A 26,344-nucleotide genomic window follows, 5' to 3' on the forward strand; every position below is an offset into this window, starting at 1 on the left:
AAATTTAAGTAAGTAGAACAATAACAAGCCAAAAATGATATAAGACATTGATCATGATGGGTCTTTCATCCTACTCTGGTTCCATTTTATGTTGTTCACTGGTGAATGACAGTCTGTGAATGGCAAATGATGACACAGATAAAAAGACAGACAAATAGGTGGAAATAACAAAAAAGCATGATGTTTAGCCAAAAAGATAAGGGGAGTTAAAAAAAATAAAGGGCATAGTCTCTGTTTCCAGAGAATCTAAGATGGTTTTGAGAATGAGTCATTTCCTTGCTGCTCTGGAGATTAAAGATTTTTGCACAAATCTGTGACCTTGGAGTTTGGAAGATCTCTGAAGCTAATCTTCCTTTATCCCATGAAAGAATGGGGAGATTAACTGGTTGCAGATATGAACAGTGTCTCCCCAAAATACATGTCTACCCAGAACCTCAGAATATGACCTTATTTGGAAGTAGGGTCTTTGCAGATATAATCAAGTTAAGATGAAGTCATACTTGACTAGGGTGGGCCCTAATACAATAATTGGTGTCCTTAAAAGAAAAGGGAAATTTGGACACAGACACACAGAGAAGAGGCCATATAAAGATGGAGACAGATAGGAGTGATGCATCTACAAGTCAAAGAACATCAAGGACTGCTGACAAACACCAGAAGCTTAGAAAGAGGCAAGGAAGGGATTTTTCCTAGAGCTTCCAGAGGAAATGTGGCCCAGCCAACACCTTGATTCTGGATTTCTAGCCTCCAGAACTATGAGAAGATAAATTTCTATGTTATTATAAACCACTCAGTTTGTGGTACTTTGCTACGGCAGCCCTAGGAAACTAATACAGGAGACCACTGATAAAATGCTCTTGTAACAAGGAGAGCAACCAAATGTGATGACAGATGGGCAGTTTCTACAAGCCGGATTCCTCTGTGTATTTCCTAAGTCTCCACCTCTTTATCCTAGTATTCATTTTGTGACTTTGTAATCAGAAAATAATCTAATCTTGGCCTAGAGTGAGGGAGAAGAGTGTATATAGGGGGTGGGAAGGATGGTATTGCATGACACCCTTTTATTGGTAAAAGTTCAAGAGTTTCTGAAGCATGACATGTGAAAACAAGTTAGGCAAGACAAGTCAATCTTGTCTCTAGCCCATCTTGATATAAAATAGCATTTTAATTGGAAGGCCTTTAACTAAAAATATACATGTTGTAGAAAAATATCTATTAGAAATTTTAAAACTTTGTGGCCATTCTATGTGAGTATAGGTGTATTTACAGAGGGGAGGAACATTATATGGCCTCATTCATTTGGGGAATATAAATAATAGTGAAAGGGATTAGAGGGGAAAGGAGAGAAAATGAGTGAAAATATCAGTGAGGGAGACAGAACACAAGAGACTCCTAACTTTGGGAAACAAACAAGGAGTAGTGAAAGGGAGGGTTGGGGTGATTGGGTGATGGGCACTGAGGGGGGCACTTGATGGGATGAGCACTGGGTGATATGCTATATGTTGGCAAATTGAACTCCAATTTTAAAAAAAAAAAAGGAAAACAGAATATAAGAAAAAAAGATAAATATTGCTCTCTTTTGCTTCCAGACTGAGAGAAACCAAGACTAATATTTAATCATATTAATAAAAGATTGTAGTTTGAAGGTCTCTTTCCAGTTCTTTGTGTGGGTTAAAGGTAGAGAATGCCCAGAACAGATGACTCTGTTTGGAAGAATACTTAGTGACTTTATAATAAACAAAGGTAGACCTGGAACTAAGCTTAGGATAGGAGACAGGGATCTAAGTTATAGAACTAATACATTCTCATTTTCCAAAAGAAGTCCAAGAGAAGGATTGATAGGTCCAGGAAAATAAGAATGAAGGAAATACAAAGAGGGTCTGGAAAGACAGCAAGAGTACCCAGAGAAACAGGGTAGTTGGCTGGGTCCTGAAGAAAGAACTGGCTAGCAAGAAATGCCTTTGAAAGATTTGCTTTCAGGATGCCTGGGTGGCTCAGCAGTTGAGCGTCTGCCTTCAGCTCAGGGCGTGATCCTGGGATCCAGAATCAAGTCCCACATCAGGCTCCCCACAGGGAGCTTCTCCATCTGCCTGTGTCTCTGCCTCTCTCTCTCTGTGTCTCTCATGAATAAATAAATAATTTTTTTAAAAAAATAAAGATTTGCTTTCAAGAATGGTTATGCCTAATAGTAATTATGTTTAAACTACCTGCTATGCCATAATAAAGCCTCTTCCATCAACAAATAGCTGATACAATCAACTACTTTGTGTTAAAGGTACCCTGGGAAAGTAAAAAATGGGACTGTGATCTATGTTGGGTTAACATAAAGAACCACCACATGTGAGATTAGAAACAGTTCAAGTAACTCAGAGCTGGAGATGATTAAGAAATATTTAAGTTCCCCTATAATTCCTAGAGATACTGAGAATGAGAGAGCCATGCATGCAGGTTTTACAAAGCACATGGGAGAGGCCAATTCCAGTTCATTCAAATATTTTTTAAGGACTTTTTTTTTTAAGATTTTATTTATTTATTCATAGAGACACACACAGAGAGAGAGAGGCAGAGACACAGGCAGAGGGAGAAGAAGGCTCCATGCAGGGAGCCTGACATGGGACTCGATCCAGGGTCTCCAGGATCACGCCCTGGGCTGCAGGCGGTGTTAAACCACTGCGCCACTGGGGCTGCCTCAGTTCATTCAAATATTAAAGGAAAAGGTAACACTATAAACCTTGATGACTTGCCATCCCCTGACATGTGAGTTACACGCAAAAATGAAGTAAATGCACTATCTATTGTGCATTTTAAAAGAAGTAGGTTGACTTCTGCAAAAGTTTGATAAATCATAACTGCTTGCATTTGTATGGATAGTCAAATGTTTTTACATGTTGTTTAATCCTCAGACTAACCCCATGAAATACATAGGCCAGGTAATAATACTACCCCCATATAATATATAAGGTATTAAGCCGGGATCCCTGGGTGGCGCAGCAGTTTAGCGCCTGCCTTTGGCTCAGGGCGCGATCCTGGAGACCCGGGATCGAATCCCACGTCAGGCTCCCGGTGCATGGAGCCTGCTTCTCCCTCTGCCTGCCTCTCTCTCTCTCTCTCTCTCTCTCTCTCTCTCTCTGACTATCGTAAATAAATAAAAAAATTTAAAAAAAAAGAATAAGGTATTAAGCCTCAGAAATAAAATAGCTCATCTAGAATCACACAAATGATAAATGGCTGAGCAGAGGCAAGAAACTAGGCCTTCCAAATTATAATTAATTGCTTCTTCCATTGAGGACCCAACTTAATTCTCTGCATCCAAGTGTTCCAAATAAAAACAATGGTTTATTTCAGCCATTCAGAGTATTTTTTAGTAAACCCTATGTGCAAGACACTGTGCTAGGTTTGGACCAGAAAGTGATTAAGAAGATAGTCTCAAAAAAAAAAAAAAAAAAAAAAGAAGATAGTCTCAACTCTTGTGCATAGCTCAACTGGGGAAAATAGCCACTAAGCAACTATGTGCAAAAATAAGCATTATTACAAAAGTTATAAACTCTACAGCAGGAAAGAATATTATATTACAATAAAGACTAAATCAATCCAGATTATGGGTGAATCAGTGAAAATCTCAAGGAAGAGACATTTGAACTGAGGCATTATGAGTGAACAGAAATCAGTCAAGAGGAGAGTTTCAGGCAATAGGCACAGTAAGTATATGCAAAGACTTTAACGCAAGAAAAGTTTCTTGAATCTGAGGAAGTAAAAACAAGTGAATTTGACTACAGTATGATGAGCAAAGAAGTTAATTTCACTGGATGATATTGGTGGAAAACAGGCTATTGAACCAGGCAGTCACTGAAGTGTTTTAAGTAGGAAATTAAAATAATCTGATGATGTTTTTATTTTTATTGTTTTAAGATATGATTTGTTTATTCATGGGAGACACAGAGAGAGAGGCAGAGCCACCGGCAGAGGGGGAAGCAGGCTCCCTGTTAGGAACTCGATGCGGGACTCATCCCAGGACCCTAGGATCACAACCCGAGTCAAAGGCAGATGCTCAACCACTAAGCCACCCAGGCATCCCCATCTGATGATTCATTTAGAAACAACAGTGCTGTCTGGAGAATGGGTAGGGGAGAGGAATGAGAAAGGTAGTAGGGAAACTGGTTCAAATGAGGGGTGAGGAATATTTGGCCTAGACTAGCAGCAGTGGAGAAAGAGAAGTACACTGAGTTGAGATATATTTAGAATATTCAGAATCAATGTAAGTTTGGGGACAAAGGAAACAGGTATCAAAATGACTTCCCAGGGCAGCCCCGGTGGCTCAGCGGTTTAGTGCCGCCTTCAGCCCAGGGCCTGATCCTGGAGACCCAGGATCGAGTCCCACGTTGGGCTCCCTGCATGGAGCTGCTTCTCCCTCTGCCTGTGCCCCTCTCTCTCTCTCTCTCTCTCTCTCTCTTTCTCTCTCTCTCTCTGTGTGTGTGTGTGTGTGTCTCATGAATAAATAAATAAAATCTTAAAAAAAAAATGACTTCCCAAGTTTCTGGCTTAAGTAGCTAAGTGGACATGGCTTTCATTTCTCAAGATGGTGAAGCTGACAGAAGGATTACATTTATTTAAAAATTGGGGAGATATGGAAAACAAGAGCTCATTCTTGGATATCTTAAGTTTGATATACATAAGATACATCCAGGTTGAGATCATCAAGTATGTGGTTAGATTTTGGTTCTAAAGCTCAGAAGATAAGTCTGATCTACATATTAAAAATGTGGAGAATTACTAACATTTATATAAGACTTACAGTAAAAGAAAAGGATAAAACAGCTTAGGAAAATAACAGAAGGAAAGGGAGTCCAAAATCATTTGGGCTTGGGCAACCTAAGAGATGCAGCAAAAGTAGGTCTAGTGGATAGTAAAAGAGAGCTAGAGGGGTGCCTGGGTGGCTCAGTTGGTTAAACATCCACCAGCAACTCAGGTCATGATCTTAGGGTCCTGGAATAGAGCCCCGAGTCAGGCTCCCTGCTCAGCAGGGAGTCTGCTTCTCCCTCTCCCTCTGGCCTTCCTGCTCCTGTGTGCTCTCTCTCTCTCTCTCTCTTTCTCTCTCTCTCTCTCTCTCTCAAAGGAATAAATAAATCTTTAAAAAAAAGAGAGAGTGAGTTAGACAGTATAGGTAGAAAAGGGAATGGGAGGTGAACAAGATAACGTGTGTGAGCAACACTTTTAAAAAGAGAACGAAACTGATACACTATGAAGAGATTATTTAATAATTACCATGATGTGGAGATTTTGCCTGACATAGTACCATTTTTCCTTCAAGTATTCAATTCACCTTGACTCAGTATAGAAGGAAATACACAAGAATAATCATTGGATTCCCCTAAGAAACAACCATGGTATTCAGTACCATTACCTGATTCCACATCAAGGGAGTATTTATCAATAGCCAAGTTCATGGTCTGGTAGGCAGTGGTGCAGAAGTCTTCCAGAATCATGTAGACAGCATTGTTGACATTAGGAGGGACAGACTTGGCGAACTTCATTCGGCTGTTTACCACAATACTGCCATTTCTAAAGTTCAGAATTTCTAAGTTCTGGAACCCTGAGAGATTTGACTGGAGATAGGGAACCAGCTGCAACACATGAAAAGTAGTCAGTTTATTTACAAGGTTTTGCATTTTGTTCAAAATATACCAACCCAAACCCAAAAAAACCAAGGATGAGCCCCTCCCCACTTTTCCGAACTATATTTTTACATTATTTAAACTGCTCATCAATAAAAGTATGAATTGTGAATTATTTGAAAGTGAAAGGATTTTCATAGTGATATTTAGGAACCCATGGAACTCGCAGTTTTAGATGCCCAGGAGTTCTCTGTTTCACCAAAGAATCACAAGATGCCCAGAGAGTTATTCTCTCTGTTCTAGATTCTTGCTAAAGAATCACAACAGTGAAGGTATCGTAAGTACCTGCAAAATACTGGTCTCATAGCAACATGTGAAAAAAAAATTTAAACTTGTTTCAGTCTCATAATTCATGGAATACAATCTTCAGTATCAAAGTTACCACATCACCCTCATGCCATATTGCATAGATCCATTTCTTATATCTTATTGTTTTCCTACCAACCCTAGGCATGACATTATTTGTAAATGAATGTCCACAGCAAACCACACTTCCATTGGCTCAGATCTTATATGTTTAAGGGAAAGAGGGTTAGTTCATACATGATTATTCACTAATGCCCATGTTTCACTTCTAGTGCTTACCAGTTCCAAAAATCTTTGCTCCAGTGCCTTATATTCCAAAGAGTTTTTATTAAACAAATCTTCCGAAAACATCATGTTTGTCACTCTGAGGCTGAAGAAAACCACCAAAGCTCCTGCAGTCTGGGTATGACTCAAGTCACCTCCTTCTGTGGGCTGCGCCACAATAGCCCTCTCTGTGGAGTGAACATTTGTAGACATTTCCACATAACTACCAACCTTGCCATCTTCCTCTGGGATTAGCTCAGGCTGATAGTAATCTGTGCCTATCCGGTCCAGTTCTAATGAAATATCCTGAACACCCATAATTACTTCATCCTCTAGCAGGGTGGAGCTTGTGGTTGGAGACAATTTCGTGGACTGTGTCATGGAAGATTTCAACCAGAGCTTGTCAGTACTCTGTGGTGTACTTGCCAATGTGTCTCTGGACAATTTCCCTAGCAAAGAAGTTCCTGTCCAAACTACATCTGATTCTGGCAATGTGGTCCCCAAATGTTGCATATCTGGCTTCATTACTGAAACCTCGTTGTCAAACCATTCAAGTTTGGATGACTCTGTAGTTTGTTCCATATCCTCCTTTGAAAATGGTAGATTGGGCTCATCAGTAGCAGCGGAGATTGCTATAGATGTCAGTAGAAGAGGTGCTTTGGTAACTGAGTAATAATCAACGTCAGGTACCTCTGATATTTGCTTGGAGAGAATTAGAGATGCAGATTGAGTTGTGGTCTCTGCAAAGATGGGCACAGTAGGTCCACCAGTGAGCTCTTCCTCTGCAAAGTTTGTGGATCTATCAAAAGGCCCGTATGTTAAATGGCCAATACTTTGCTCTGTAGAATCTATCTTCTCATCTATAACTAATTTCTCATCTATACCCTCAGTTGGCAAAAGTGGCCCCTGATCTTCAAGCCATGACTTAGATAGTGGTTCAGAACTCTTCTCTAATGAAGTCTCACTCCATGGCCAAGTAATCAGATCTACCTTTTGCCCAGACCCTGAACCTAAACCACTCTCAAATATAAACTCTTTTTCTATGGATGTGTCTGGCATAAAAGTGCTCACTCCTAATTGGCCTTTGACTTTGGTGGCCAAAGAGTCCAAGCCAAAAGGTGTAGTTATTTCTTTAGCAAGAAGATCTAAACTGACAGAGGAGGCTAGATATGGTGAGGATGTCGAAGACACTCCAGAGTCTTCCACAGATGGTATTGTTTCCTTTGGCACTGGGTGAGTCAATGGACCTGAAGGCAATGGATGAACAGAAAGAAAATCTTCTGACCCTTCAACTTTGATTAATCCTAAAAACAAAGTTTTCCATTAATTAATCTACAGAGCTGCCAAAATGTATTCCTAGTTTTCCTAATAATAAAGCCAGCTACTTAATTTTCTCATTAAGATAGGAAGTACAGTTGCTGATTTTTACTCTGACATTTTAACAAGCAAGAAGATCTCATCATGTTTTTGTGATATGGTACAATAACTTGTGAATATACTATCCTTTCCTGAGGATAACAAGATCTCAATGATTGAACTAATTCATCTTCAAACACTTGGATTTTTTTATTCCATGAAAATAAAGAACTGCAGGTATCCACATTGACAACAAAGACTAAATCTAGTGGAAACTAAAGGAGAAAATTCCTTAGGAAATTTTGTCTTTGAATTCTCATTTCCTAATTATATTTATTGCACATCATCCTCCAGATTCACCCAATATTTAAAATCTTGGACTCATTATATCTTTGTTCAACTTCCTCTTTCACATATGTAGTCCATCCATAGATCACATTGATTTTTCCTTTCCTCCATAACATCTAAATCATTTATTTGATTTTCATTCCTTAATCTCTGTTGTAGCTACCCTAGTTCACTTCTCTCCTTCACAAGCCTAATGCAAGCTAGAATCTCTAAACTTGGCCCCCACAATTAATCCTATTGAGAGCTACTAGAATAATCTTCTTTGTTTGTTTACCACTACAATATTCAAGCAAATAAAGTAGTTCTTTAATAGTAATTTAAATTATATATTCTTTAATAAGATGTTCAAAATATCTATTAATTGATCCCCACACTAGCCCACCAAGTTCTTTTCTTATTATTTACCTATTTGGAATCTCCATTTCAATCAATTAAAACTGACTGTTCCCTCTCTCACACAGCTTCCCCAAGACATTTACTCCTAATAGATGCTACCATGCTTTTCTGTTAAACCTAGTCTCTTTCTGTCTTCAAAATCCTTGTCATCTGATTCAACAAAGTGAAAAAGCATGAAAAGTAATTAGAATCCCTTACCATCTTCTAATATGTGAGATCCAGAAGTCCTTTCCTTAGAAACCACAGGCAAGCCAATCTGAAGCACTGCTGGGGTGACAGAATGAAGAGTCAAGCTGCTAACGTCTAAAACCTCTGGGGAAGAACTGAGGCCCACCTTCGAGGGAAAGGCTAATTTGGGTGTAGATACTAAATCACCCAAAAGGCTTTCTGACCAGAGTTCCCTGCCAGTGGTTGAGGGAGGACCAGAGCTGAAATCAAGTGGTGAAATACTGCTGGTGGTAGATTCATCTGCTGAGGGCCATTCAGCTTGAAGGGTATTATCCTGGGGGGAAAAAAAGGCTAAATCATATCATAGATAAAAGAAACACATAAAAATGATTTCAAATATCACCTATGTATTCACAATCCCAGATTTTCTAGGGATATAAAGACAATGTAATATTGATGGCAGGGAGGGGGTTGGGGGACATGAGCTCTAGAACCAAAGAGAGCCCTCATCAAACCCCTGTTCAAACCACCTACTAGTTAAAAAAAAATCGAGAGAAAAGCCATGTACCTGTTGAATCACATCTGTAAATTGGGAAGAGATGAGATAACATATTTAAAATATTCCAAAGTGACTTTGTGGGAAAAAGTATTATTTCTCTTGCTTAGATGGTCCCTTATTCAGTCTTACTAGCTTTAATACTCTAATTACAAAATTACTAATATCTGTAATTTGATGTCAAAGAACTAAACACATTGCCCACAGTGGGCAAGAACAATTAGCAATTTTATTAGTCTTTCTAAAGGGTATTTAACTACTTAAGGTTTTTAATTTTGATAAGAAATGTCACCATATCAAAATGTGGTCTGGCTACCTCAAAAGAATAGCAACATCTATGAAATGGCATCACACTTACAAAATACAATTTTCTCTTTCCAATGACTTTTTACTAATCGTACTAATATTACCTTAAAATTTAACTTCAGGAATAGAAAAGTAGTCAGAAACACAATCCTTGAACATGTTAATTATTTAACCATATGAAGATAAGTCTACAAAAAAAAGTTTAGTGGTGATGCTAATAGGTAAAATGGCCATGGCATTTGGTGGGACCTTATATACTTCAATCTATGCTGAATTACAAGTGATAAAAAATAAGAAGTGCCATATGTATAGAAGAAATTCATAAAATATTTCCTAAGTGAAAACTGATAAAGGAAAATAGAACAATCATTCTTTATCCTAAATAGCATAAAATCACATGGAAGCTTTTTAAAAACACCCATGTCCAAGCCTCATGTCCCAGAGATTCTCAACTAATTGGTTGTGGATAGGATCTAGATACAGTACTTTTAAAACCACCCCCATAGAAGATACAGGCTGATCATGTTCTACCTATAGTATTACAGGCTGGGTTTCTAAAATACTTTAGTTGTTGAATTGTTACATTTCTCATCAGGTAGACTCTTTAAGAAATCTCCTGGGGTTATGTTCAAGCATAGGAAGATACTGAACACACCTCCTCCTATGGACACAAATCTACAGCTACATATGGAATAACTTCCTCTGAAAAAAAAATCTAAAAAACTAGATGAACAGCATTTCCACAACAAAGGATAAAAGGGCCCCACTGAGTTTGGTAGGAGAGGCAGAGATATACTCTCACCAAAAACCCCAACCAAAAAGTTGCAATCCACAATCAGAATGAAATTTTAAAAACATGGAATGTTTCCCTAAGGAGCAAGGAGTTTGTGCCCCATTAGGCACTCCACCCCTTGGCTACTGCACCTGAGAGACCAGCCCCCAAAACAAAAAACCAACAAGGATTATGTCCAGAACTGCAGGGAATGAAAAACCTGCCCTTAAAGGACTGACTTATAGACTTCCTTGCCCCAGGACCCAGTGCAAAAGTAGTTTGCTTTTATATATTTGTTTGTTTCAGAGATAGTTTAAATCTTTTTTTAATTAAAGTATACTTAACACATAAAGTTATATTAGTTTTAGGTGTAAAACATAGTGATTCTACAACTCTATACATTATGCTATGTTCACAAGTGTAGCTACCATTTGTCACCACACAATGTGATTAAAATATCATTTTTTTCTCTATGCTGTACCTTTTATCCCCATGACTTATTCATTCCACAGCTGTAGGAACAAATTGCTGTGGAAGCCTGTACTTCCCACTCTCTTCTCTCTGACAACCACCCATAGACCTACTATTCTCCTTCCAATAACCACTTATGGGTCTGTTTCTATTTTTGTTGTTGTTGTTGTTCATTTGTGCGCGTGCGTGTGTGTGTGTGTTTAGATTCTACATAAAGTGAAATCATATGGTATTTGTCTTTCTCTCTTTGACTTACTTCACTTAGCCTAATACCCTCTATGTCCAACCATGTTGTTGCAAATGGCAAGACTTCATTCTTTTTATGGCTAAATAATGTTTCATGGCATATATATATACACACACACATATATATATATATGCCATTTATCTATTCATCTATCGATAGACACTCAGGTTGCTTCCATATCTTTGCTATTGGAAATAATGCTGCTATAAACATGGGGGTACATATATCTTTTTGAATTAGTGTTTTCATTTTCTGTGAGTAAATATTCAGTAGTGGAATTACTGGATCTTATGGTATTAAAAGGAGAAGTCTGGAAAGTGCCTAGACCATATGTGAGGGAGACACACTAATCCTAGAGTAACTGCCAGAAAGGAAGGAACCTGTTAGGGCTTTCTCTAGAACAGAAGCACTGGCAGATACCATTTTCGTAATCTCACTCTACCTTACTAATACTGGTGCTGGTGAGCACCATTTTGACAATCTCCCTCCAACCTGCCAGCACATATGGGGCTTCCATCCCACATCACAGGCACATCACAGCCAGCCAAGCAAGCACCATTCCATACCCTGCACCAAAGCCAAGGCATAGCCAGCCAGGCAAGTGCCACTTTCTCCACCCCCTCACACACACACACTTCTGACAAAATATATCACAGCCAGGCTGGAGAAGAACCCCATCCACCCAGCCACACCACAGCTCAGCCATACCACAGTCAGAGGGTACACACAGCCCACACAGGAAAAACCCAGGGAGCACCTGGTTCTGGTGGCCAGGGTAGGATTGTGCTTCTGGCCCCCACTGGTCATCCCCTACATAAGACCACTTCTATAAGACTCCTACAGGAGAGGCATCTGTTTCATCTACTACATAGAAACAAATGCAAAGAATCAGATAAAATGAGGAGACAGAGGAATATGTTCCAAATGAAAGAACAAGACAAAACCTCAGAAAAACACCTTAATGAAATGTAGATAAGCAATCTACCTGATTAAGAGTTCAAAATAACATTATAAAGATGCTTACCAGAGAAGAGTGCACAGAAAGAACTTCAACAAAGAGAAAATATATGAAAGTACCAAACATAATTCACAGAACTGAAAAATACATAATTACACTGAGAAGTACATTACAGGGGTTCAACAGCAGATTGGAAGAAGCAGAAAAACAAATCAGCAAGCTAGAAAACAAAGCAATGAACTCACCCACAAAGAGTAGAAAAAAGAAAAAATAATTTTAACAAGTGACAATACCTTAAAGAACCTATGGGACAACATCAAGTGGAATAATATACACATTATAGAGGCCCCAGAAAAAGAAGAGAAAGAAAAAGAAGCAGAAAACTTATCTGAAGAAATAATGACTGAAAAATTCCCTAAAATGGGAAGGAAACAGACATCCAGGTCCAGGAAGTACAGAGATTTATAAAAAAAGATGAATCCCAAAAGATCAACATCAAGACATACTATAAAGTGTCAAAACATAAAGATAAAGAGAGACTCCTAAATGCAGCATAAGAAAAAAGAACTTATTACATTCATAGGAAACTCCATAAGGCTATCAGAAGATTTTTCAGCAGCAACTTTGCAAGCTAGAAAGTAATGGCATGAAATTTTCGAAGCACTTTAAGGAAAGAATACTCACCCACAGTGAGATTATCATTTAGAATCGAGGCAGAAGAAAAAAAAAAACCTAAGAAAAAAAATTTCTCCAGATAAGCAAAAGCTACAGGAGTTCATCACCACTAAATGGGCCTTACAAGAAACATTAAAGAGACTTCTTTTAGCAGAAAAGAAATAATACTGACTAATGACAAGAAAACATGCAAAAGTAAAAATCTCAGAGGAAAAGTTCATCATAAAGATAATGGACTGATCACTTATAAAGCTAGTATAAAAGACAAAAGTAGTAAAAATTGACTAAAACTACAATAATTAAAGGATATCTAAAATAAAAAGATATAAAATGTGACATCAAAAACATAAAACATGGGGGAGATTAAAATGTAGAGGGTTGAAATGTATTCAAATTTAAGTTACTATCAACTTAAAATAGATTGTTTTATATATATTATATAAATATAAATACACACATATATACACACATATATATATATGATGATATATGTAAACCTTATGGTAATCACAAAGCAAATATTTATAGTAAATACACAAAAGAAAATTAGAAAGGAATCTAAATGTAATACTAAGGAAGGTTATAAAACCAGAAGTGAAGAGACAAAAAGAAGAGACAAACTACAAAAAAAGCCAGGAAACAATGAGCAAAATGTCAGTAGGTACATATCTATCAATAATTAAATGTAAATGGACTAAATATTCTAATCAAAAGACATAGAATGGCTGAATGGATTTTTTTTTATTTATTTTTTTATTTATTTATAATAGTCACATAGAGAGAGAGAGAGAGAGAGGGGGGCAGAGACACAGGCAGAGGGAGAAGCAGGCTCCATGCACCGGGAGCCCGATGTGGGATTCGATCCTGGGTCTCCAGGATCGTGCCCTGGGCCAATGGCAGGCGCCAAACCGCTGCGCCACCCAGGGATCCCGGCTGAATGGATTTTAAAAAAAGGGGTTCATCTATATGCAGTCAACAAGAGATTCATTTTGGAAATAAGAACACTCACAGACTAAAAGTGTTAGGGATAGGGACAGAAAAAGATATCCCATGCAAATGAAAACAAAAAGAAAGCTGATACAGCTTTACACTCATCACTCTTTTACTACAATAAAAAAGAAAGAAGGGCATTATATAACGAAGGAGTCACTCTAATAAGAAAACATAACATTTATAAATACATAGGTACTGAACATAGGAAGACCAAAACATATAAAGCAGATATTAACATGCCTAAAAGTAAAAACTGACAGCAATAAATCAATAATGAGACACTGGCCATAAATGACACATTACACCACACAGACTTAAAATATAAACATATAGAACATTCCATCCAAAAGCACCAGAATACACATTCTTCTCAAATGCACATGGAACATTTTCCAAGGCAGATCACATGTTAGGCCACAAAGCAAGTCTTAATAAATTCAAGAAGACTGAAATCATATAAAGCATCGTTTCTGACCACAATGATGTGAAAATAGAAATCAATTACAGAAAGGAAATGGTAAAACACAAAAAATATGGATATTAAACATGCTACTGTAGAGCCAATGGGTCATCAAAGAAATCAAAGGAGAAATAAAAAAAATACCTACAGGCAAATGAAAACAAAAATATATTATACAAAAATTTATGAGGTGCAGCAAACGTGGTTATAAAAGGGAAGTTCATAGCAATAGAGGCCTACCTCAAAAACTAAGAAAAATCTCAAATCAACAATCTAACCACTTTATACCCAAAGGAAACAGAAAAAGAAGAATAACAAAAACAACAACAAAACCCCAAAATTAGTAGAAGGAAGGAAATAATGGAAATAAATGAAATTAAGATTAAAAGGGCAACAGAAAAGATCATTGAAACTAAGAGCTTTTCTTCAAAAAGATAAACAAAATTGACAAACCTTTAGCTAGACTCACCAAGGAATAAAGAGAGGGCTCAAATACATAAAACCAGAAATAAAAGCAAAGTTACAATTGATATCACAGAACTACAAAGGATCAGAAGAAACTATTATAAACAAATTGGATAATCTAGAAGAAAAGGAGAAATTCCTAACATCAAACAATCTTCCAAGATTAAATCAGGAAGAAACAGAGAATATGAATAGACCAATTACTAGTTAGGAGATTGAATCAAAAGCCTCCAAAGAAAAGACCAGGACCAGATGGTCTCATTGGCAAACTCCACCAAACACTCAAAAAATATTCTGTTGCATTCTTATACACTAATAAGAAACTATCAGAAAAAATCAAGAAATCTTAAAATCAAGAAAACAATCATATACAATTGTATCAAAAAGAATAAAATACCTAGGAATAAATTTAACCAAGGAGGTGAAAGACCTGCATACTGAAAATTATGACACTGATGAAAGAAAGTAAAGACACAAATAAATGGAAAGTATTCCATGTTCCCGAATTGAAATAATATTATTAAAACATCCACATGACCTAAAGCAATCTGTACAGATTCAATGTAATCCTTATCAAAATTACAATGGCATTTTTTCACAAAACTGGGAAAACTAATTCTAAAATTTGTATGGAACCACGAAAGACCCCAAATAGGCAAAGCAATCTTGAAGAAGAACAAAGCCAGAGATATCACGCTCCCTGAGTTTAATGTATACTAAAAAGTTAGAGTAATCAAAACAGTATAGTATTGGCATAAAAACAGACACACAGATCAATGGAAGAGAGAATCCAATCCAAATGACTTGAATTGTAAGACCAGAAACTATAAAATGCCTAGAAGAAAAAACATAGTCAGTAAGCCCCTTGACATTGGTCTTAGCGATAATTTTTGGATCTCGCTCCAAAGGCAGGAGCAACAAAAATAAACAAATGACACTATGTCCCACTAAAAAGCTTCTTTACACTGAAAGATGCCATCAACAAATGAAAAGATAATTAACTGAATGGGAGAAGATGCTTGCAAATCATATATTCAATAATGGGTTAATACCTAAAACATATTAAATACTCATACAACTCAGTAACAAAGACAATCTGGTTTAAAAAATGGACACAGACCGCTTTTTCCCATCTTCCAAGTTGGTAGGTGAAAAAGCTGAAAAGCCAGATACTAGAGAGAAGAAATGTGAAACCAGGAAGCCTGATGCTGGTGGAAAGGTTAAAAAGGGCAACCTAAAGACTGAAACACCAAAGAAGGGGACCTCCCACTGCAACCAAAACCCTGTTCTACTCAGAGGAATTCCACATCGGACTCCCTGCGAGAAGCCTGCTTCTCCCTATGACAGACCAATATCTCTGATTAATGTAATGCAAAAATTGCCAACAAAATATTAGCAAACTGAATTCAAAGAAAATTAGAAGAATCATATGCCAGGGTCAGGAGAGGACTTATCCCTGGGATACAAGGATGAGTCAACATATACAAATCAATAAATGTGATATACCACATTAATAAAGAATAAAAAATCATCTCCACAGATACAGGAAGTATCTGACAAAATTCAGCATTCTTTCATGATAAAAACCCTCAATAAATTGGGTACAGAAGGAACATATCTCAACATAATAAAGGTCACATATGACAAACCCACAGCAAATATCATACTCAATTGTGAAAGGCTGAAGCTTTCCTGCTAAGATGAGGAACAAGACAAGGGTTCTCACTCCCATCATCTTATTCAGTATAATACTAAAAGTCCCAGTCAAGGCAATTAGGCAAGAAGACTAAATAAAAGGCATTCAAATCAGAAAGCAAGAGGTAAAATGGTCTGTTTAAGATGGCATGATCCTACATATATAATATCCTAAAGAAAAAAAAAAACTGTTAGAATGGGGGCACCTGGTTGGCTCAGCTGGTTAAGGGTCTAACTCTTGATTTCAACTCAGGTCATGATCTCAGGGTCATGAGACTGAGCCCTGCATCAGGCTCTGCCCTCAGTGGGGAGTCTGCTTGAAATTCTGTCCCTCTCCCGCTGCCCTTTCCCCCACTCACATCCTCTAAAATAAATAATCTTTTAAAAAAACTGTTAGAACAAATCAATGAATTAAGTAAAGTTATAGGATACAATAGAATCAATATACAGATATCGACTACATTCCTGTACATTAAAAACAAGCTATTGGAAAAAGAAAAATAATTCCTTTTATAATAGCATCTAAAACAGTTAACAGCCTTAGAAATCAATATAACCAAGTAGGTGACAGATCCATGTAGTGAAAACAATAAGACTTTGGTGAAAGACTAAAGATGACACACATAAATGGAAGCATATTCTGTATTCACAGATTGGAAAAATTAATACTGTTAAAAAGTCCATACTAGCCAAAGACATCTTCAGATTCAGTGCAATCCCTATTAAAATTCCAGTAGCATTTTAGAAAGAGAAGAAACGATCCTAAAATTCATAAAGAACTACAAAAGACCCTGAATATCTAAAGCAATCCTGAGGGACACCTGGGTGGCTCAGTGGTTGAGCGTCTGCCTTTGGCCCAGGGCATGATCCTGGAGTCCTGGGATCGAGTCCCACATCAGGCTCCCTGCAGGGAGTCTGCTTCTCCTCTCTCTGCCTGTGTCTCCACCTTTCTCTCTGGGTCTCTCATGAATAAATAATAAAAATAAAATCTTTAAAAAAAAGAATTAAAAAAAATAAAAATAAAAATAAAAATAAAGCAATCCTGAGAAAAGAAGAAAACCATACGCTATTACACTTCTTGATTTTAAACTACAATATGAAGCAACTACTTTACAAAGCAATATAGTAATTTCATTATAGTAATCAAAACAGTAACATATTGGCATAAAAACAGACACATGGAAATAAGTCAATCTGAGGACAAATATTATATGGTCTCATTCATTAGGGGAATATAAAAATTAGTGAAAGGGAATAAAGGGGAAAGGAGTGAAAATATCAGTGAGGGTGACAAAACATGAGAGACACCTAACTCTGGGAAATGAACAAGGGGTAGTGGAAGCGGAGGTGGGCAGGGGGTTGGGGTGACTGGGTGATGGGCACTGAGGGGGGCACTTGACGGGATGAGCACTGGGTGTTCTGCTATATGTTGGCAAATTGAACTCCAATAAAAGAAAAATTAAAAAAAAAAAACAGACACATGGACCAAACAGAGAGAATTTCTCAGAAATAAATCCAAAGATACACAGTCAATTGATATTACAAGGGAGCTGAGAAAATACCCAGTGGGGAAAGGATAGTCTCCTCAATAAATGGAGTTGGGAAAACTGGATAATCATATGCAAAAGAATGAAAGTGGACCCCTGACGCCACTCACAAAAATTAATTAAAAATGGATTCAAGACTTAAAAATAAGACCTTAAACTGTAAAACTCATAGAAGAAAAATATCCTTGACATTAGTCTATCTTGTCAATGATTTTTGGATATGACATCAAAAGCAAAGGCAACAAGCAAAAATTAATAAATCGGACTATATCTCACACACACACACACACACACACACACACACACAGCACACACAAACTGAATGCTTTTCAGCCATGAGAAAGAAATCTTGCTGTTTAGGACAACGTGGATGGATCTTGAGGACATTATTCTAAGTGATACGAACTAGACAAAAACACAAATACTGCCTGATACCACTTATATGTGGAGTCTAAAAAAGCTGAATTTTTATAAATAGAGACAAGAATGATTATTTCCAGGGGTGGGGGGTTGGGGGAAATGAGGAGATGTTGGCCACAGGGTAAAAATTTCCAGTTATAAGATTAGTAAGTTCTGGGGGTCAAAAATATAATGTCAAACTATAATGTACAATGCTGTATTACATACTGCAAACACCTTTTTTTTTCCTTTTCATTTTTTAAATTTATTTATTCATGAGAGACACAGAGAGAGAGAGAGAGAGAGAGAGAGAGAGAGAGAGAGAGAGAGGCAGAGACACAGGCAGAGGGAGAAGCAGACTCCATGCAGGGAGTCTGACATGGGACTCGATCCCGGGTCTCCAGGATCATGTCCTGGGCTGAAGGCGGTGCTAAACCACCGAGCCACCTGGGCTGCCCCATACTTGAAAACTCCTAAGAGAGTAGATCTTAAATGTTTTCACCACAAAAAAAAAAAAAAAAGTACTTATGTGGGGTGATGAAAGTGTTACCTAACCCTACCATGGTAATTATTTCCCACCATGTAAGTGTATCAAATCATCATATATGACTTAAAACTTACATAATGTTATATATCAATCATATCTCAGTAAACCTGGGAAGAAAAAAAGGAATGATCAGATGGACAGAGTAAGAGTTCAATTCCAGATAAATGAAAAGTCAACAAATTGAAGTCCAGAGGGTGAAAGGAAAACAAATTAAATAAAAATACTAGCTTAGGTGCTTAAAAGCTCAGGTGCTTAAAAGACTTTCCTTTGGTTTCTAAATCTTATGTTAGGAAAGAAGGTATAATATTGTAATTCATTAAAAATATGTATCTGGTCTTAGGATCCACAGTTCGTGGCTCACAGATCCCAAAACCCTTGGAATTTCCTAAGTGTTGAGAGTTATTATAGTATGTTTTGTCATGTTAATGGGATAACTGTTAGAGGGCACCTATGGATTGGCACCATGAAGCCAACCATGTGATTAAGGGTGGAACTTTCTGTCCTATCCCATGGCCTTCAGGGAGGGGGGAGGGGCTAGAGGTTGAATCAGTTACTAATAGCTGACGATGTAATCAATCACACTTATGTAATGAAGCCTCCATAAAACCCCAAAAGGATAGAGTCCAGAGAGCTTCTGGGTTAGTGAGCACCTGGATATTTGAGGAGAGTGGCATACCTGGCAAGAGCTTGGCTCTGTGCCCCTTCCCACATACCTTGCCCTATGCATCTCTTCCATCAGGCTATTCCTGGGTTGTATCCTTTTATAATAAATCGGTAATCTAGTAAGTAAAATGTTTCTCTGAGTTCTGTGAGCCATTCTAGCAAATCAACCAAACTTGAGGAAGAGGTCATGGGAACCTGTGATTTATAGCTTGTAGGTCAGAAGTACAGGTAGCAACCGAGGCTTGCAATATCTGATGTCTGAAGTGGAAGTAGGGGGGCAGTCTTGTAGAACTGAGCCCTTAACCTGTGGAATCTGATGCTATCTCTCTGGGTAGATAGTGTCAGAATTGAGTTGAATCCTTGAACACCCAGCTGGTGTCTGGAGAATTATGTGGTGCTATTTGGGAACACTCACTCCCCCTTCACATATTGGAAACTGAGTCTCAGTACCATTTTAGGGGGGTTAGTGTGTACATATGCGTGAACAAAACAGAAGTATCAAATTTTAGAATAGGATTCTTGAATCATGTGGTCTAACCTTGTCGATTAAAGATAAGAAACTGCATCTCATAGAAGTGAAATGCCCAAAGAAAATAGAGGGAAAAAAATCAGAACTATACTCCCGAGTTTCTAGAGTTCTTAGTTCCCGTGCTTTGCCCATCATACTAGGCTGTTCATTGAGAGATATGTATAAGTATCTATAACCAGTGGCAAAAGGATTCCCAGAGGAGAAACTAGAACCAACAGCCTCAGCAGTCCATTCTCATTCAGATTATCCTATGTCCACAGGTCGGTAAGGCCCAGGTAAACAGAGCAAAGATAGAGAGGAAACCCTATTTTCTAATATGTAAATATCTGCTAGGTTGAATATGGAGGTTGTTTGTATAGTCAGAAAACTTTCTTCCTTTCCCATTTCTTTTTCTAGTATTTAAAACCAGATGTACACTCAAGGAGAAGCAAGAAGGCCATTTGCTCAATGCCCTGTTTGTTCCTCAAAAAAGTAGTTAGAATGAAGACAATCATACTATACCAGGGAATTTACTTTTATTCCTCTTAATTATCTAAAATCACTTCTAGAGATATGTTAAAGGCACATACTCATCCAGTTGAGTCAGGCATATTTATATCCTTGCAAATTCTACATGTGAAATTTTTCAGAATTCTAAGTGAAATGGCGTAAGCTCTTTAACCCTTGCTGAAAAAACTGAATTTTACTACACAGAACCTACGACCTGACACACATCAGGAAAACAGCTTAATCCTTAATGAAAAGGAAATCCTCAAACAATATACACAATTTCAGTATATCTACAAATGCCCTTTCATTCCATAAAAATTGAAACAATACATAATATCTCTGATAAAATACAAGCCACAAATAAGGCAAATAAACAGTGAAAGTAAACAACTTGGCTTTTTAAAAAAGATTGTATTTATTTATTTTGAGAGAGAGACAACATGAGCATAGGGAGGAACGAAGGCAGAGGGACAGAGAGAGAATCTCAAGCAGACTCCATGCTGAGTGTGAGCCCAAGGTGAGGTTCAATCTCACGACCTGAGATCATCAACTGAGCAGAAATCAAGAGTCGGATGCTTAACTGCCTGAGCCGCCCATGCACCCTACAACTTGACTTTTTAAATAAGGATGACCATCTCTTCCAAATACGTGCCCCCTAAAAAATGGTATTCTTACATTGTGAAAGGTATACCTATATGTGCCAGCAATAGCACTTCATTTATTTTTATAGGAATAGATGTTCCCATAGTAACAAATTCAACTCAAAAATTCTTCTTTTAGTTCAATGTAGTATATTAACTTATACTGGCCAAGATTCACTTCTGTGAATGCCAACTGAAAAGCTTGCTAGTGCTATAGAAAGCATACTGTGCAACATGTGATTTTCCAAGTTAGGATGCCAAAAAGTGTCAAATTCAATATCTAAAAATTCCTACCTCTAAAATAATTCCTAAAATCAATCTATAAAAAAATTAATCTCATTTCTATAAAAGAACAAAATCATGTTAACAGCTTTCCCCCTCCAAAAAAGAAAAAACAGTAACTACACACTTCTAGCTAATCATTCTTTTTTTCATGCCTTATCATTATCCATTAAGATTCCACTGTCTCCTCAAATTGTTACTTACTGCCCCACAGTTACCACTATTCAAAAAATGGAGAGATTGCCTTTAATGCAAATAGAACCACATTATAGGCACCATGTGAGCCCAGTTAGTCAGTACTTGTCATCAGTAAAGGGGCAGCTGCTTTCCAAACCCAAACTAAATACCAGATCTTCCTGGTTTTCAAAAGAAGTTAGAAATCTGCATTTTCCTGCAAAAATATCCTGATTGTTAAATGTTGGCTTCTTTAAAAATTTGGTCCCAAAGCACATCCAGCTGGCTGGTCTCCAGCTTACAACCTCCAGCTCATATTGAAATTCCTATCTTTACAACAACATTCTAAATCTCATCATCACAGTTCTGTGGTTAGAGAAGCTTGAGATGAATATGATTAGAAGGAATGACTAGTGGTGCCATGTTCACAGTGAATCACCATCCTCTGCCACTGCATCCTGAATGGACTTCTATGATAGCACAGAAGTCCTATTTGTGTAGAAGTCTGTCTACCAGACTGGAAACTTCTTGAGAGCAAGCCCACATCTTTATTCATCTCGGCTTTCCCAGCACTTGGCACATGAAAAGCACTAAATAAATATACTTGAATGAATGAATAAGTGAATGAATAAACACCAAATAATGTAATCTCTATTATCAATCCTCCCTAATCTTTTTTCTCCAATATGGAACTCAATGAAAAGAGTACTTCCAGTGACACCACATTTCAAAACTGAGCTGCTCTACAACAGAATACGAGAAATGACTGCATATATTAATGGCTAAGTGATTTGGGGGCAGACTTTGTATATGTTCATTACAGGATTAAAATCAAGAAACAAGTATTTCAAAAAACTTCTATGAGCCAGAAAACTCTCAAGAGAGTAAGAGTAGGGAATTAGAAGGGAGTCCCACTATTCTATGAGATAACAAAAGATTCATGAATGCTTTATAACCAGGTAGTCTCTGCAGGTGTGTGTTGTGATTGTAGGTGTCCCTGCTGTTGTTTCAACTACACTCAAGGTAGTCACTTTCTTTTCTACTAGATGCCTCTTAGTAGGTGAAATGGCAAGTGGAGGTTTGGAAGGAATAGAGGAACACCCAACGGAGTTGAGTGGTAAGAACAAAAAGGAACATTCATTTCACAATGTTTCTGTGTGAATGGAAATGTTTTCAGCACAGATTAAAAGGAGGCCTGATTTTGAGTCTCTGTCATTTGTCAGATAGCTGCTACTTTTATTCTTCTCTCTCTCTCCCATACACAAGCTATTCTATATGCTTTGAAGTCTAACAATTTTCTTCAATACAATCCTTGGAATGCAAATCTATACTCTGTACCTATGTATATCAATTTACAGTCTTGGTTATAAAAACTACTTCTGAGTAACTTTTAGAGGACAACTCATTGGGCACTTAGAGCTTAATTATTACCAAACAAGTATAAACCATAAATAAGTTTTATACCACATGTAGAGCTTGGCAATTAACTGCTGCAGACTTCATTTAACCACTGCAGAAGGCTTAAATTTTCTGAACCAATACTTGGGACTCTGGAGCTGACAACTGTGAATGATGTTCCAAGGATGATGTAAGAAAATATTTGAAACAGGAACAGCTTAGGAAATTCATGCTGCCAAAGTAAGCAGGTGAGTGTATAAAGAAAAGAAGTTTGAGGGCCTGATTCTAGGCATATAATATAGAAACATACTTACCAGAATGGATGGTGGGGTTGGTTGAAGACTTGAACTTTGGGTGTTCAAAACTTGGTCTTCAGTTTCAGGAAGTAAAACTCCTCTCACTGAAGAAAGAACAATATTAAGGAACATATTTTGTTGAGACACTATTGTATTTGAGTTTCAGGGACAACTAAAAACCAAGTTGTTCCTTTTTCTGGTTTAGATCTTGGCACAACAGATACGGGAGACTTGCTTAGAAAATGTTTATTACTTTTCCATTATTTTACCTATATTGAGATAGGGAAACTAAAGGACTCCACAAAAATCTGCTTTTTACTCTTTTTCCTGCTTCTATTCTCCCTAGAATCTCCATCCTCACTTTACACATGCCTCATAGAACAGTGTATGTCCTCCTTGTAAGGACAAGAAGTTATGATGCTTTTAGAGCCTTCCAGCACAATAGATAACATCTAAGGAAGGGCTATGGGAGAATGACTCGACAAGGCCATCATATGTGTATTCCAGACCACGGGCACTAGACATCTCAATGCCAAGATGCCCTGGCTCCAAGGAATAAGTGGCTTGTCCACGAGGACACCTGGACCCTTGTCCTTGTTCTAGTTGGTTCCCAGATGCCTGAGAGAACATGTACACCCAACCACAATCTTCATTGAAAACCCCAGGCCCCAAGCAAAGACAAGACTCTCCTTTTCCAAGTCTCCCAGACACTCTGTCTGGTAACTGCTCTCTCCATATATATCTTCAATAAACTTTGCTCTCGCTTCCTGCCGGCTTATACTTGATTTCTATCCTGTGTGTGTCACCAAGGACCCTCTTTGACTGGTCCTGTGAGACCCTCTCTGGGTCCTCAGACCTGGCCTGCCTGCATCAACATTAACACAATCTATCTCATTTATAAGATTCCAACATAAAATATTCTCATTATTACACTTAAAATATTCCTATTATTTCTTTTTCTTCTTTCAAGCATTGTTTACTCTTTTCAAGATGCCTGTGAAGCAGATGTTTTTAATTTTATTTTCATTTTAATAAGGAAGTTAAACTGAAATCTCAACTTATTTGATTGCTAAGAATGGAGAAGATTATGAAAAATTATTTCCTTTCTGAGAGAAAAGTATCCTTGAAAAATGGGCTAGGACACCAGAGAGTTTATCACTATTACCAACATTGAAGAGCAAAAAAGGTAAGACAGTAGATTATAAAACTTAATTCAGCAAAGGCTTCCTGAAACCTTGCTTAGTTATTACAGACTTTGATAAAGTTGAGACTATCACATAAAGCCAACTTTTTCCTGTGTAAGTATTCCCTATGTCAGAGAGATAAATACAAATTATAAAATGATGTGAGGGATATATATACAATGTATGGGATACAAAGAAGAAATTGATTTTGCCTGAAGGGGAGAGGGAATCTATAAAAGCTAAAGAAAAAAAAAAGGATTTGGTCTGGTATATCCACCTAATATAGAAGCAGAATCTCTTTTTATTCATCTGTTACCACTGGCCTGACATAAAGAGGCCAATGAGAAGCCAAAAACCCTCTTTGATTTAAGTATTTCCCAAAACTCTCTTTCAGTTGTATATACCATGATCTTGTCTTCTATGGAAAATTAGCACCTGGAAAGGATGATACATCTTTAAGAAATGATGACCAGGTTACCTAGAAAACTGAAGTCTTTCAGCATTCTAAGTTGGCAGGACAATAGAAATAGATTTTAGAGACAAAAGTTCTGTGCAATTGAAACATACATCTAATGAAAGATAAAGCACCTGAATTAGTTTCTCCTGTATATTCTAAAGTTTTTGTTAAATTTACTTAGAAATTCTCAGTTGTTAAACTCCTTTTTAGGACACCTTCTAAGAGGTAGCTCTACTACAAGGCTCCACATAAAAGGAAGACCTTCCTATGCTATATGTGGATTTAGTTTCCTAAACAATCTCACTTTGCCTGTTGCATACCCTAGCCTCCAGGTCATTCTCCCACTACCCTCGTTACTTGGTGTCTATACCTTATGCTCAGTTTAGGTTCCCAGCTCCTTCAGGTCATGACCTCCTAGCTTATATGTTTTTCTTTGATCCCAATATCCAGATTTCTGGGACTTTCTGACTATTTGCTGTCCCCTTAGGTAGCTCCCAGCTAGTCTAAGCTAGCCTTGCCAAAAGGACTCCAGCAACTTCAGATTATAACAAGCCCCTTCTTTTTTCACTATTTTATCTGGCTCAGGTTTTCTAACAAGATACAATGATGAAAAAGTACACTCAGGATACCTGCACTGCTCCAAAATACAAAGGTTCCCCGGTGTTTTAGAACTGATAGCCTAATAGCACTATCATCCATGAAGAAAGAGTTTCTCCACTTTAGAAGAACCTGGGTGGTGCAGTTGGTTAAGCTTCCAACTCTAAGCTTCAGCTCAGGCTGTGATCTCAGGGTGGTGAGATGAAGCCCCACACTCAGCAGGAGGTCTGCTTCAGATTCTCTTTTTCTTCTCTCCCTCTGCCCTTCCCCCTGCTTATGCTCTCTCTCTCTCTCTCTCTCTCTCTCTAAAATAAATAAATTAATTAAAAAACAAAATAGTTTCTCCACTATATAAGCCATCTGAAGTCAGGCCACTTTGTGGTCCTGTCTTAGCACACTGTCATTTTAAGGAAACATCAGTTTAGTAGCCAAAATAACTGAAAAGCGATTTAAAGTTTTAGTTCAGCCCTCAAAAAATATCTTCTTTAGGAAGTAAATGTATTTTATACATAGTAAAATTTTGTTAAAGTTTTTTTCTGTCTTTCTCTCTCTCTCTCTCTCTCTCTCTCTCTCTCTCTCTCTCATATTTGTATTTATTTACACACACACATATACACACAGAGGACAAGGTGATAGCTGTCTGAAAAGATACAAACTCTTTTCTCTTAAGAAAATGTGGGAAATGAAGAGGCTATAAAAATGCATCATTGTTAGTACTGCCTCTCATTCATTAATTTTCCTGGTTTGGCAGCTGGTATTACTCCCATGCAATCATTTCAGTAAAATTTTAAAAGCTAAACTACCCATGAGTGAAGAAATCATAAAGAAGTAAAGATGAAGTAGTAAGTAATTTAACAGGATACCATGTCCCTGATGAGTTAAACGGTTGCAACACTAATAAACAGATTTTTTTTTAAGATTTTATTTATTTATTCATGAGAGACACAGGCAGAGGTAGAAGCAGGCTCCACGCAGGGAGCCCGACGCGGGACTTGATCCCGAGTCTCCAGGATCACACCCTGGGCCGGAGGTA

At 37.5% G+C, this 26,344-nt stretch overlaps 1 protein-coding gene across 1 annotated transcript in view; it reads right to left on the reverse strand.

Moving 5' to 3' along the window:
• The window catches only part of IMPG2 (interphotoreceptor matrix proteoglycan 2), an 80,580-nt gene that overhangs the window by 8,867 nt on the left and 45,369 nt on the right, over positions 1 to 26,344 (reverse strand). Inside the window, exons 11-14 of the mRNA XM_025989964.2 lie at positions 23,092 to 23,177; positions 8,541 to 8,844; positions 6,258 to 7,546; positions 5,402 to 5,621 (exon numbers count right to left, since the gene is read on the reverse strand). Coding sequence (XP_025845749.1) covers positions 5,402 to 5,621; positions 6,258 to 7,546; positions 8,541 to 8,844; positions 23,092 to 23,177 — 1,899 coding nt within the window. The remainder of the gene's footprint in view (positions 1 to 5,401; positions 5,622 to 6,257; positions 7,547 to 8,540; positions 8,845 to 23,091; positions 23,178 to 26,344) is intronic.

Source organism: Vulpes vulpes, chromosome 1, assembly GCF_048418805.1.
Source record: "Vulpes vulpes isolate BD-2025 chromosome 1, VulVul3, whole genome shotgun sequence".
In the NCBI taxonomy this organism is placed as follows: domain Eukaryota; kingdom Metazoa; phylum Chordata; class Mammalia; order Carnivora; family Canidae; genus Vulpes; species Vulpes vulpes.